Source organism: Pelophylax lessonae (genome assembly GCF_965119305.1).
Source record: "Pelophylax lessonae genome assembly, chromosome: 6".
In the NCBI taxonomy this organism is placed as follows: domain Eukaryota; kingdom Metazoa; phylum Chordata; class Amphibia; order Anura; family Ranidae; genus Pelophylax; species Pelophylax lessonae.
This window is the reverse complement of record NC_138773.1, coordinates 43,287,897-43,300,933: the sequence shown is the minus strand read 5'-3', so window position 1 is coordinate 43,300,933 and position 13,037 is coordinate 43,287,897. Positions and strand designations below refer to the sequence as shown.

General features: G+C 42.8%; 1 protein-coding gene across 1 annotated transcript; it reads right to left on the bottom strand.

The window, feature by feature from the left end:
• Window positions 1-8,776: 8,776 nt before the first annotated feature.
• On the bottom strand, window positions 8,777-10,360 carry LOC309558554 (E3 ubiquitin-protein ligase TRIM39-like; the record flags this gene model as incomplete). The annotated part of the gene is made up of 1 exon (XM_082261633.1): window positions 8,777-10,360. The coding sequence occupies exon 1, from the start codon at window positions 10,334-10,336 to the stop codon at window positions 8,777-8,779; it is 1,560 nt and encodes a 519-aa protein (XP_082117759.1). The 5' UTR covers window positions 10,337-10,360.
• Window positions 10,361-13,037: the final 2,677 nt, after the last annotated feature.

Below are 13,037 nucleotides of genomic sequence, written 5' to 3'. Positions count from 1 at the left end.
GAAGAAACAAGCCGAGGATCAAACACAGTAAATCACTCCAAGGGCTCAGGCAAGTAGTGGCAACAGGAACTTTAGCCAAGGTCACAACAGAAGGGCAGGTAGGAAGCAGAAGCAAAGTCTGTAAAGCAAGCCAAGGTCATATGCTGGAGGGCAGGCAGGTAGGTAGCAAGTCCGTTGGCCAAGCCGGTGTCAAACACTGAAGAGCCAAAACTGGAGCAAGGTAGGACAGACAAGCCAAGAGTCGATGCCAGGAGAGAAGAGCAGACAGGTCAGGAACAAGCCAGGTCACAACAGGAAATCCAAGGTAGGTTAGCAAATGCTCAGGACACAGGAAGGCTGACAACAATCCAGCAACATCTATGGCGTCATGCGTGTGCTATCGCACATGCACGTTTGTGAACACGCACCTTGGCGAACCGGCATTCGCCCATTAGCCAATCTTCTGCCAGTGTGCATGCGCATGGGAATTCTCCTAATGTGCCCATCACGAGTACTGGCGGAAATGTCAGTCACACCATGACCATTTCTCTGACAGCTTCTGTGTTTTACAAGTGGTGAGCGGGGAGCAGAGGGCGAGAGCCAGAGGTGGTGGAATGGATTTCTGCCACGTTCTGGCTGAACAAAAGCCTTGGCTGCAAGGGCCACATAAAATGGCCTGGAGGGCCAGTTTCAGCCCCTGGGCCTTGTGTTTGACACGAGTGCTCTACCTGAACAGGAACGCTACCAGAAACCTTAAAAAGGAGAAAGCTACTTTTCCCCTCCCTACAGCATTGCCAATACATGCCCCTGCCGGTGGCAACTCCCCCCCTTTTTTTTTTTTTTCTTCCTTTTCTTTCTTTGTAAATACTTATTGTGAATTGACAACTATATGGGCATCCTGGGGCCCTCTAGAAAACATAATACAAAATTCCCAATAAGCGCCTGGATTCATCTTCCCTAGAAAGGATCCCCTAACGCCCAGATTTTTCATTCTGGAATTACTTGATTTCAAGCCAGACATATGTCTGGCCCCCATTTTCTTTTTTATTATAATGTCCTCTGGATATCATTGTTGCGTGTGGCCTCATGGCCGGTTTTTGTAGATGGTACAATGTTGGCCTCCCTATGTTTAATATGGAGTGTTTTGTTTTCCCTGATTTGCCGTTTCCCCCTGCCTTTCTTGTACTCTCTGGCCTTTGTACTGAAAAATGCATGAATAAAAATGCACAAAAAAAATACAATGAATGCATACAGAATCTGATGGGAATATTCTTTCTGAAATGAATAGTCTGGCAACAGGGTGTCATTCACTGTATAAAGCAGTTGTATACCCCACCTTGTTATTTTTACCTGCAGGTAAGCCTATAATAAGGCTTGTCTGTAGGTAAAATTAATATCTCCTAAGCCTTCACCATTTAGGAGATATTCACCCTGCATGTAGCCGCTGATGTCAGTGGCGCATGTGCTCTGAAGGTCCGGCATATTGTGCCAGAACTTCAGAGCTTCTAGCCAGAACTAAGGACTTCCATGCACACACGCTGGAGTGACTTCATTGTGGCTTTGACCACTCACTGCGCCCTGGCCCGCAAACCCAGGAGAAACGCCGGGGGGAACATGTCAGCCCCCTCAGCAGTGACCGGGTGCCACTACGGGGGCTTAGTTTTAAGTTAGGTATTGTATACTAGCACATAATTTTTGTGTTTTTTAAGGGGGTATACAACTACTAATCAAACTAATTTTTTTTTGGATCCCCTCTGACCCGTATAAAAAAAAATCTCAATTTCTACCTATTCTCTCTAGGCTGTAGCACTGTCCCCATCTTTCTCCTCTATCCAGCACTGGCAGTCTTCTTCAGACAGAATGACAATCATGTCATTCTGCCCATGATCCTATGAACTCAGCCTGTTGTTTACACACCCCCCAGAGCAGCCATTCTTAGCCAAGGGTCCATGGAACCATAGGGTTCCTCCAGAGTTTGTTAGGGGTTCCTGGAGCTGTGGCTGGTTTTCCTACCATTTGACAGTTCCTGCATAGTTCCAGGACCAACGCCAGCCACTTGGTAAAGCCAGAAGCATGACACCAATTATCTTTAGCTGTATGTAGGGTGGCATCCTGACCACTACTGCAAGGGTTTTGTATTCTTTCTACTGACCATCAAAATTAAAGGCAGTTTTAACATTGACCTTTGATGAATTTTTTTTGGTAAGGGTCTCCTGAGAACCAGTGGTGGCTGGTGCTCAAAATTTTGGGGGGGCGCAAACAGAAAAATGTAATAGGCATTGCTTTGCGGCAAAACACTGTAAAGCTGTAAAAAATTGCGTGACTTTGAGGTCACAAAAGTGTGAAAGGGGCCATCAGTAATCAAGGTATAGTGTGCCCCCTTTCAATGCAGAGTGAACAGCGTGCCCCCTTTCAATGCTGAATGACCAGTGTGCCCCCTTTCAACGCAGAATGACCAGTGTGCCCCCTTTCAATGCAGAATGACCAGTGTGCCCCCTTTCAATGCAGAATGACCAGTGTGCCCCCTTTCAATGCAGAATGACCAGCACGCCCCCTTTCAATACAGAATGACCAGAGTGCCCCCTTTCAATGCAGAATGACCAGCGTGCCCCCTTCGATGCAGAGTGACCAGCATGCCCCCTTTCCATGCAGAGTGACCAGCGTGCCCCCTTTAATGCAGAGTGACCATCGTGCCCCCTTTCAATGCAGAGAGACCACCATGCCCCCTTTCAATGCAGAGAGACCAGCGTGCCCCCTTTCAATGCAGAGAGACCAGCATGCCCCCTTTCAATGCAGAGTGACCAGCATGCCGTGCCCCCCTTCAATGCAGAGAGAGACCAGCGTGCCCCCTTTCAATGCTGAATGACCAGTGTGCCCCCTTTCAATGCAGAATGACCAGCTTGCCCCCTTTCAATGCAGAATGACCAGCGTGTCCCCTTTCAATGCAGAGTGACCAGCGTGCCCCCTTTCAATGCAGAGTGACCAGCATGCCCCCTTTCAATGCAGAGTGACCAGCGTGCCCCCTTTCAATGTAGAATACCCAGCGTGCCCCCTTTTAATGCAGAATGACCAACGTGCCCCCTTTCAATGCAGAGTGACCAGCATGCCCCCTTTCAATGTAGAATACCCAGCGTGCCCCCTTTCAATGCAGAATGATCAACATACCCCCTTTCAATGCAGAATGACCAGCGTGGCCCCTTTCAATGCAGAGAGACCAGTGTGCCCCCTTTCAATGCAGAGTGACCAGCATGCCGTGCCCCCCTTCAATGCAGAGAGACCAGTGTGCCCCCTTTCAATGCTGAATGACCAGCGTGCCCCCTTTCAATGCAGAGTGACCAGCGTGCCCCCTTTCAATGCAGAATGACCAGCGTGCCCCCTTTCAATGCAGAATGACAAGAGTGCCCCCTTTCAATGCAGAATGACCAGCGTGCCCCCTTTCAATGCAGAATTACCAGAGTGCCCCCTTTCAATGCAGAATGACCAGCGTGCCCCTTTTCAATGCAGAATGACCAGCGTGCCCCCTTTCAATGCAGAATGACCAGCGTGCCCCCTTTCAATGCAGAGTGACCAGCGTGCCGCCTTTCAATGCAGAGTGACCAGCGTGCCGCCTTTCAATGCAGAGTGACCAGCGTGCCCCCTTTCAATCCAGAGTGGCCAGCGTGCCCCCTTTCAATGCAGAGTGACCAGCGTGCCCCCTTTCAATGCAGAGTGACCAGCGTGCCCCCTTTCAATGCAGAATGACCAGCGTGCCCCCTTTCAATGCAGAATGACCAGTGTGCCCCCTTTCAATGCAGAATGACCAGCGTGCCGTGTCCCCCTTCAATGCAGAGCGATCATCGTACCTTCTTTCAATGCAGAGAGACCAGCGTGCCCCCTTTCAATGCAGAGAGACCAGCGTGCCCCCTTTCAATGCAGAGAGACCAGCGTGCCCCCTTTCAATGCAGAGTGACCAGCATGCCATGTCCCCCTTCAATGCAGAATGACCAGCGTGCCCCCTTTCAATGCAGAATGACCAGCGTGCCCCCTTTCAATGCAGAGTGACCAGCGTGCCCCCTTTCAATGCAGAATGACCAGCGTGCCGTGCCCCCCTTCAATGCAGAGAGATCATCGTGCCCCCTTTCAATGCAGAGAGACCAGCGTGCCCCCTTTCAATGCAGAATGACCAGCCCTTCCCCTGAGACCAGTGCACTTACCTGCACAAGTGGCTTCTCCTCAGTGCCCCAGCGTCTCCTCGAGTCCTCCCGCCTCCTCCTCTGCCAATGGCATGGTTTTGCCTTTCGGCCTATCAGGAAGCGGGTCTTGGACCCCCTTCCTGATTGGCCAGGAGGAGGATCCGTGTGACAATAGCTATTGTCGCTATTGTCACACAATGGGTGGGCTCGGGGCGCACTGCTCTGCGCCCCGGGTCCACCCTTTTCTGAAGCCTATTAGAGCCTCTGGCTCTAATCAGATGACTCAGAAAAAAAAACACCATTGAGCTCCATGCGTCCGGCGCCCCACATGTAGATTAGGGGGCCGGAAGAATGGATAGGGGGGCGGCGCCCCTGCGCCCCCAACACACCAGCCGCCACTGCTGAGAACTGAGTTCCTCTGGGGTAAAGGGTTGGGAAAAGCTGCCCTAGAGGGTGCATCATCATACAGGGGTCCCTTCATCAGACAAAGATATAGTCACTTATTGCAGTAAATTACAATGCCAGGATCCTTCTGGAACCTGGAGCAGCTCTGTGACAGGCTAAAGCCTGCTGTCAGCTGACTCTGAGTCACAGGAGAGAAAAATTGTACTCCTTTGACCCAGAAGAGAAGTATAGACAAAAAAGCCTTGGCCATACTTCTCTTCTAACTTAAATCAATGCCTAAATCGTGTACTTGATGAAAACGTGTGAGAAGGTCTTTCTGGCCTTGAAAGAAACATTGGAAAGTGCTCCAGATTTTACCCATAGGATTCTGGTGGAATTTAATGGTTTAGGTGCAGTTCTGGATCAGCCATTCTCATCCACAGTTCTGTGAAACCCTAGAGTTCCTCCAGGTGTTTCTTGAGCAGTGGCAGATTTACCCACCATTAGACAGTGCCGGCATAGTTTCGGGATCAACCCTACTTGGTAACACCAGAAGCATGACACCAATTATCTTTAAGCTGTCTGTAGGGTAATATTCTGACCACCACTGCAAGGGTTGTATTCTTACTACTGACCACCAATATAAAAGGCAGTTTTACCATTAACCTTTGATGAATTGTATTGCTAAGGGTTTTCTGAGAACTAAAATTTATTTTAGGGGTTCTTCTGGGGCAAAAGGGTTTTCTTACCTATTCATGCAATGCAGTAATAGAAGAAGGATGGAGTGTAATAAAAGAACATGCCTGAAGAAATATTTGGTTTAAAATTAGTTTATTTGCATAATTTTTAAATATAATCCATTTAAATGCCAAAAAATTACATGGAAGAAAACAAGGTAAATAAACTGTGAAGTATTCAGTTATAATTGTGTTGATCACTTCTTTGTTTTTTAAAATGTTTCTTTCCTTGCCCTGACACTAAGGATATATTCTGGATTACCCAATGACTGAAATCATTCAAACATTTTAATAATGTACAAAGAGAAAACTATAAAAAAAAATCCATTACCTTGACTGTACTATTTTTCTATATTTATTAAGAATATTGAACAAATTCACTCATTGGGTCATCCAGCATATACAGTATCTTTTGAGTCGGGGCAAGGAAAGAAGCATTCTGATATTGAATTTAGGATAGGATAGTCCATCTTTAGTGGACTCTGGGTGACAACTGGCTTTTTATTATGTGGATATGAACATTTGGAACCACCACAACCCTGAAAATCAATAGGTTATTGTCCAGTTTGTTTGCATGTAGTACATAATAGGAATTCATAATATGGTTCAGGAGTGAGTATAGTTGAGAATAAGCTCAGGGTTTGCAGGAAAAAGTCAAATGTCATACATACTTTACAGATACTTATGTATTTTTTTTTATAATTAGCTTGATTAGAAATTTGCACTCTTGTGACAGGTGCACATTAAGAATATTTGCAAAGATCAACATTTTTCCCAATGATTAAACAATTTGAATTTTAGTTAAGAGGAAGCAACTAAAGTAATTCAAAGTGGAGATCCACTCGTTTTAAGTTCACACCTGAGCATTTTCAGCTCGTAAAACGCTCATTTCTGAAGTCTCAAAAAGCCCAACAAGCAAATTCCCATTCATTTCAATGGCCCCTGTTCACTAATAAGAGTTTTGTTGCCTGAAGCTCAGAAAAGCACATGAGCTTCTTTTTTGGTAGATTACAAGTGTTTTTGTTAGATGTCAATGTTTGCCTCCAAACAACTGAAAAAAACGCCTAAAAAACACCTGAAAAACGGCTGAAAAAATGCCTAAAAATCGCCTGAAAAAAGCCTGAAAAACACCTGAAAAATGCCTGAAAAACACCCAAAAAAATGCCTGAAAACAATACTCTCAGGTCTGAATGGAGCCTAAAAGTCAGCACCTACAAAAAGTGTTGCTGCTGGCTTTTAATAAACACACACTCGCCCATCCCATGATCCAGCGATGTTGCGGCCCAAAGCCTCGCTCCTCTCCCTCTCCTCTCCCCAGCGCCGGCATCACTAGTGTGGGCACCTGGCTGTGACAGCTTGCGACTTCACAGCCGGGTGCGCACTGCACATGCACGAGTTGCGCTGCGCTTTCTTAGTGGCCGGCAATCTTCTGGGACCTGTGACGTGTCCCAGAAGATTGCAGGGAGGGAGGGGGAGAGGAGAACTTCTGCTGGAGCCACCTAGGCGGCCCAATCGGAAGTGGAAGCAGGTACCTGTCAAAACTAGGTGCCCGGACCCCCAAAAAAAAGTTACATGCCAAATGTGGTATGTAAGGGGGTGAGGAGTGCTTAAAGTGGAAGTTACACTATTGGGTGGAACTCCTTTTTAACAAGTTTAGCAGAAGATCTTACTCTATTCTTTAACTAACCATTTCACTAAAAGTAACATTCACAAGATTATATCACTAAGCAATAATCATCTTAAAGTGTATGTATGAGCAAACAAATCACATATCAATAATTTAGAATAAGCCCAGTGTTTGCAGGAAAAAAGTCAAAAGTTATATATACTTTACATATACTGTATTTTTTTATAAGTTGCTTAACTTGACATGTCTACTCTTGTGACAGGTTCACTTTAAGATTACTTGCAAAAAATCAATGTTTTTAGCAATGATTATGACTAAGCAATAATCAGAAAAGATATTATACTATCTATCTATCTATCTATCTATCTATCTATCTATCTATCTATCTATCTATCTATCTATCTATCTATCTATCTATCTATCTATCTATATATCTATATATATATATATATATATATATATATTGTGTGTGTATATATATATATATATATATATATATATATATATATATATATATATATATAAAAATATGTAATTTTTTTTTATTGTTTGTTTCTTAGTATGTCTCTGCATGAATGCATTGTTTTTCCCAGACATGCATCTAAAATGTATGCTGAGGCAAAAAAATAAAAATAAGCTGCACATTTCTGCAGTACATGCACATCTCCCCTGTTTTATCCTTTTAAAGTCCCTGCAAGTACAGAGAAATATCTGTTGATCTTCCAGAAGTGTTCCCGACCCCTAATTTCCTGTTGTGAGCTGACAGCACATACATTGCATTTATGGAGATTGGATTTTCAGTGCTGCCCACTTGTCTTTTGCTAAATCTCTCAATCACTACAGCACAGAACTAGGAGGGCTAATTACTGTACACTCCTTGAAATAACACATGCAAATGCACAGCTCTAAATTTCAAAAAATCAACAGGTATTTTTTGCAAATATAACAAAATTTCCTAATGGTATATTTAACAATTCCAAAAATAGCAAGTAAGAGAAATATATTGTTAGGATTTACATACACTTTAAGTAATAAAAAATATAAAATCCACTATTTAAAACACTTTGCTAAATCTAATCACCAGAGTACACAAATCCCCCATCCCAATATCATTCATTTTATGGATATAAATTTTACAACAATTTCCTTTTTATGTGACACCATTAGGGCTGTTTAAGAATTCTGATTGGTTAATGTGATTTACTGAACCGTACTTATCATTGTGATCTGCACTAATAAATAAGACAGCTCGTGTTGGGCCTAACAATAAATCAGATTATAAAGTACAGTCATAGTTTTAAGATTTTATATGATTGAAACTGATCATTTTATCTCATCAATACTTTATAAATGTAAATAAAATGTATTTATTTCTTGATACTGAGATTTTTGCATTTTTTATATCTAATTTATATCAGACAGGTTCCATGATTAAAGTGACACTAAACTGGTTTCAAAAAATATATTCTATCCAAGTATGTATCCTTAACCCAAAAACTCCCTTCTATTTCTCTCAGACTCCTCTAAATCCTTTTCTTTTTTCTGCTGTGATCCCTCTTCCTATTGGAGAGTGGCTACGGTCATCTCCATAGTCCCTCTGTAAGTGACCGCCCTCTCTTTCCCACTCCCAATATGGACTATGGGATTTGTAGTATGCATAGAGCAGTGTGCATGACTGCAACTAATAGGCACTGCTCGGTCCATGCAAAGGAAAGTCAGAGGTTCAGGAGTTCACAGAGGACGTTACAAGGAGGCAGAAAATAACATGTAACACTTTCATGAAAATTACTGTAGATTACAAGCCCATTAAGTAGTGGATGTGTGTGAACTATTTTTAAAAAATAAAGATATTGTTTAGTGCCACTTTAATGTTTGCCTTAATATATTATTCTTTTGATGGAATTTTCAAACACATGGAAAGCAGCATGGAGGGGTTCAGTGAAGGTGGTGGTGAAGGTGTGGAGATGTCTGATGGGGTCACACAGCTGGTAGAAGGACAGACGTCCCTTATCATATTCCAGATAGATCCCAACTGTCTTTAGAGAAGATTTGGAGTCTATTGTTATACCTGAGTTGTTGTGCTTTGTCATGAGAGTTTTTCTTTGCGTTAGACCCCATGATTTATCATTATAACCTATAAAAGATTCATTTTCTGTAGTCTTCCTGTCTATGCTGTGACCGACCACCCCTATCAGCCATTCCTTCGCTCCGCTCACATCCACCTCCCAGTAATGTCTCCCTGATGAGAAGCTCTGTGTACTTATTACTTGTTTGCATTTAAACCTCTCTGGAACATCCGGTCTATTCTCTGATTTATTGGTGTAAGTAGCTGATTTCAGATCCTGTGATATAATAATGTAATTATTGGCTGTTTTTATATCCAGTAAGATGTCTGATTTTTCCATCACTGAGAATTTTCTCTTTATCTTCAGATCTATCAGACTGTCAGTAAAGTGGAGAAGTCCTCTGTGGAGCATCTGTGAGATCATTTCTTCATCCAGACATCCGGCATCTCTTACATCACCACTGCTAGGAATGATGTCATCACTGATCATTTCTTTCTTTAGCACAGTTAATGGATCTGTGATGTCACATACGGCCTCTATTTCATTAATCTTCCTGGACAGCTCCTTCTTCTGAGTCTCCAGCTTCTGGATCATATCACAGACTGACTGGGAGATCTTCTCCTCCTGTCTGGAGACCTCAGTCAGGACTCTCTTCTCTACATCATCCAGATGTCTCCTGATGTCTCTAAATAGCTCAGTGACTCTTCTGGTGACACCAGCTGCTTTTCTTTTCTCTCCCGTCCTGTGATTTCCCAGATTCTGGATTCTCTTCTCAGTCTCTTGTCTATCAATGTTCAGTTTCTCAGTATCATCTCTCAGTTTCTCTTTCTTCTTCTCAGAGGCCTCATTCAGAAGATCCACCTGGTGTCCTTTGTGGTCTCCAGCCACCCAGCAGGACATACAGATACAGGCACTGTCCTCTGTGCAGTAATATCTCAGGATCTCTTTATGTATGGAACATTTTCTGTCCTCAAATGATGTGGTGGGGTCAGTTAGTATGTGATCCGCTGACTTGCTGTGACTCCTTAGGTGCATATCACAAAATGAGGCCTCACAATGCAGACATGATTTAGTAGCTGGTACAGGAGGATTACAGTAAGTACAGAAGACCTCCGTGTTCTCTGGGTGAGCAGATCTGAAATTATCCACAATGTTACACAACTTCCTGTTCTTCTCCAGTGGAGGGCGCTCTGTATACTCCTCTCTGCACTCCGGACAGGAATAAATCATAGACTTCCTCACCTGTGTATCCAGCACAGTCACTATACAGCCCAGGCAGAAGTCGTGTCCACATTTCAGTGATATAGGCTCCTTATAAAGGTTCAGGCAGATGGAGCAGCTCAGCTCCTCTCTCAGGCTGGAAGTCGCCATTCTGGGGTGAAAAATAAACTTTTGCTACAAAGAAGTTGGGAGCGTCTGATCTGTCCCGTACAGGTGAATGTGAAAGTAATTTCTGTGAATGCTTATTAGGAAGTGAGCGTCATATAAAATGGGATCCTCCCTGCTCACTTAACTCTTTATTTATTTGCTCTGGTTTGTTACAGCATCTCTATTAGTTAAGGAAGTTTTCTATATTAAAGTGTATCTAAAAACCAATCTAGCAAAAAGAAAAAAAGCTATACGTTACTTTGACTTGACAGTATATGTGCCTAATTATTGCTATGCAGGTGTGTAGTGCAGTAATAAACTAGTATTAAACCCTCAGCATTTTTTAGTTTAACCACTTGAAGACCAGGTCTATTCTGACACTTCTCTCCTACATGAAAAAAAATATTATTTTGCTAGAAAATTACTTATAAGCCCCAAATATTTTATATATATACAGTAGATACCTAACATGTTCTGCTTTAAAATTGTTCACGCTCATAGAATGGCAACGAACTACGATACTTAAAAATCTCCATAGGTTACGCTTTAAAAATGTTTACAGGTTACCAGTTTAGAGTTATAAAGGAAGTCTAGCATTAGAATTATTGCTCTCGCTATAAACCCCACTGCGATACGTTACATGTGCGTGCAGGATTACACTTTTACATATGCGTGCACGACCTAAGTATGCATTTGCCTCTGCATGTAAGCATGGGGGGGATGGGAGAGCTTTAAACTTTCTTATTAGTTTTTAAAAATATATATTTTTACCTGTCCCTATATATACAGTATATATATATATATATATATATATATATATATATATATATATAGATATATTAATTATTTTTATTCCTATCACAAAAAATGTAAACATCTCTTGTGATAGGAATAAAGCATGACCGGTCCTCTTTATGGAGACATCTGGGGCTGCAGCCATCACACCGGTATAAGTGCTTGAAGTCAATCACGTACATGTAAGTGATTTGGTGGGAAGTGGTTAACCATTGAACACAATAAAATAAACATTCCCCAGTAAACTATTTGTTGAATATCTTACCCAGCACTTGAAGTTTGCAACTTTCAATGCTGGTGCCAGAAATCAGTCGTCAAAGGGCCTGGATTGGGGTCTTAGATGAGTAATATTGGTTTTACCAGGTAAGGGGGTGGGGGCTGTGAGCATAGGTTAGAGGGAGGGGTAGTGAAGAGTAGGGCTTTTTTTTCTCAGAAAATAGGTACAGGAACTCAACCACGACCCCCCCAAACTTTATCAACTCCGAACAGCATCAAATAGTGGGCGTGGTCAAATTTCATGAACAGTGAGAAGGTCTTAAAGGGGCATTAAATACTAGGAGTGCAGAGTTCAAGAAGGGGGGTTACACACAGAATGCAGAGTTCGGGGGTGCGCTACGTACACAGTACAGAGTTCAGTGGTGCACTGCATACAGAGTGCAGAGTTCAGGGGTGCACTACATACAGAGTGCAGAGTTCAGGGGTGCACTACACACAGAGTGCAGAGTTCAGCCTTTTTCCATAGTGGCTTACCTCTGCACCCCCCATCCACATCTCACTTTCAAACCTCTTCAGCTCTGACCTTTGCATGCAAACCCCCCATTCCTACTGCCCCCATCTTTCCCCTTTCTCCTTAAAAGCTCCACCAACTTCCACGGGTCTTACTTTTGTTGCTGTATTAGCATAGTTGCCAACATTTGAAAAAAATTTCCAGGGACACTTTGCAGCACAGCTATGAATTACTTACTTGAAAATGTACCAAACCCACTTGCCTGAACTCCTTGAATAATCTCCGCCTACTTATTATCAGATTATAGAGTCTACTCAATAAAGAGAGAAATACAGGAAATTGAAAAGGGAATTTCAAACTTAAGGCCAAAGTAGCAGAGTTGGAATAATTCTCCCATTCAGCTGCACTGCTTCTGCCTAAAGTTTAAAATTCTCATCACAATTCCCTGCAATTCTAAAGTGTCAAATGTGCTCAGCCTATAACAGCCGCTTGCAATAATCGCATGTAAAATCCAGCAGGCTGGTTGTACCAAAGTTGATCGATTGATCAGCTTGGGTACATTCAGCCTGCCCAAACATAATTCAAAGCTTTAGAGGCAGAAGCAAAAACCCCCAACCATTGCGTCTAGGAGCAGCAGTATTTTGGCAGAAAAACAGCTTGATGCGTGTAAATGTCTTTAAACACACATTTGGCACTTGAGTGTGAATTCATTTCAATGGCCAGAATAAATGATCATTCTGACCATAAAATGAATTAGTGCCCAAACGTGTTTACAAGCGTCAAGTGTTTTTTCTGCCAAAATCCTGACAGGAGGAAAGGTGTCTAGGAAAGAAATGTCCAGTGTGCATGAGGCCTAATGCACGTGTTGATTAGGGATGATTGAACTTTTCAAAAGTTCGGTTCGGCCAGAACATCCGAACTTCCCGAAAGTTCGGCCCGGATTTCAGAACCCCATTGAAATCAATGGGACCCGAACTTCGGTAATCTAAAAACACAATTTTGAAGCCCTAAAACCCAGTTTGAAGCCCCTAAAAAGTGCCTAGGATTCTGGGTCATACTCCAGGGACTATTAATCACACAAAAAAAAGTTCTTAAAAAGTGTCATTTTTGATAGAGAGCCAATTATTGAAAAAATTTAAAAAAAAAAAAAAATCTTTGGATTTAGTATCTGGGGGGGGTCTA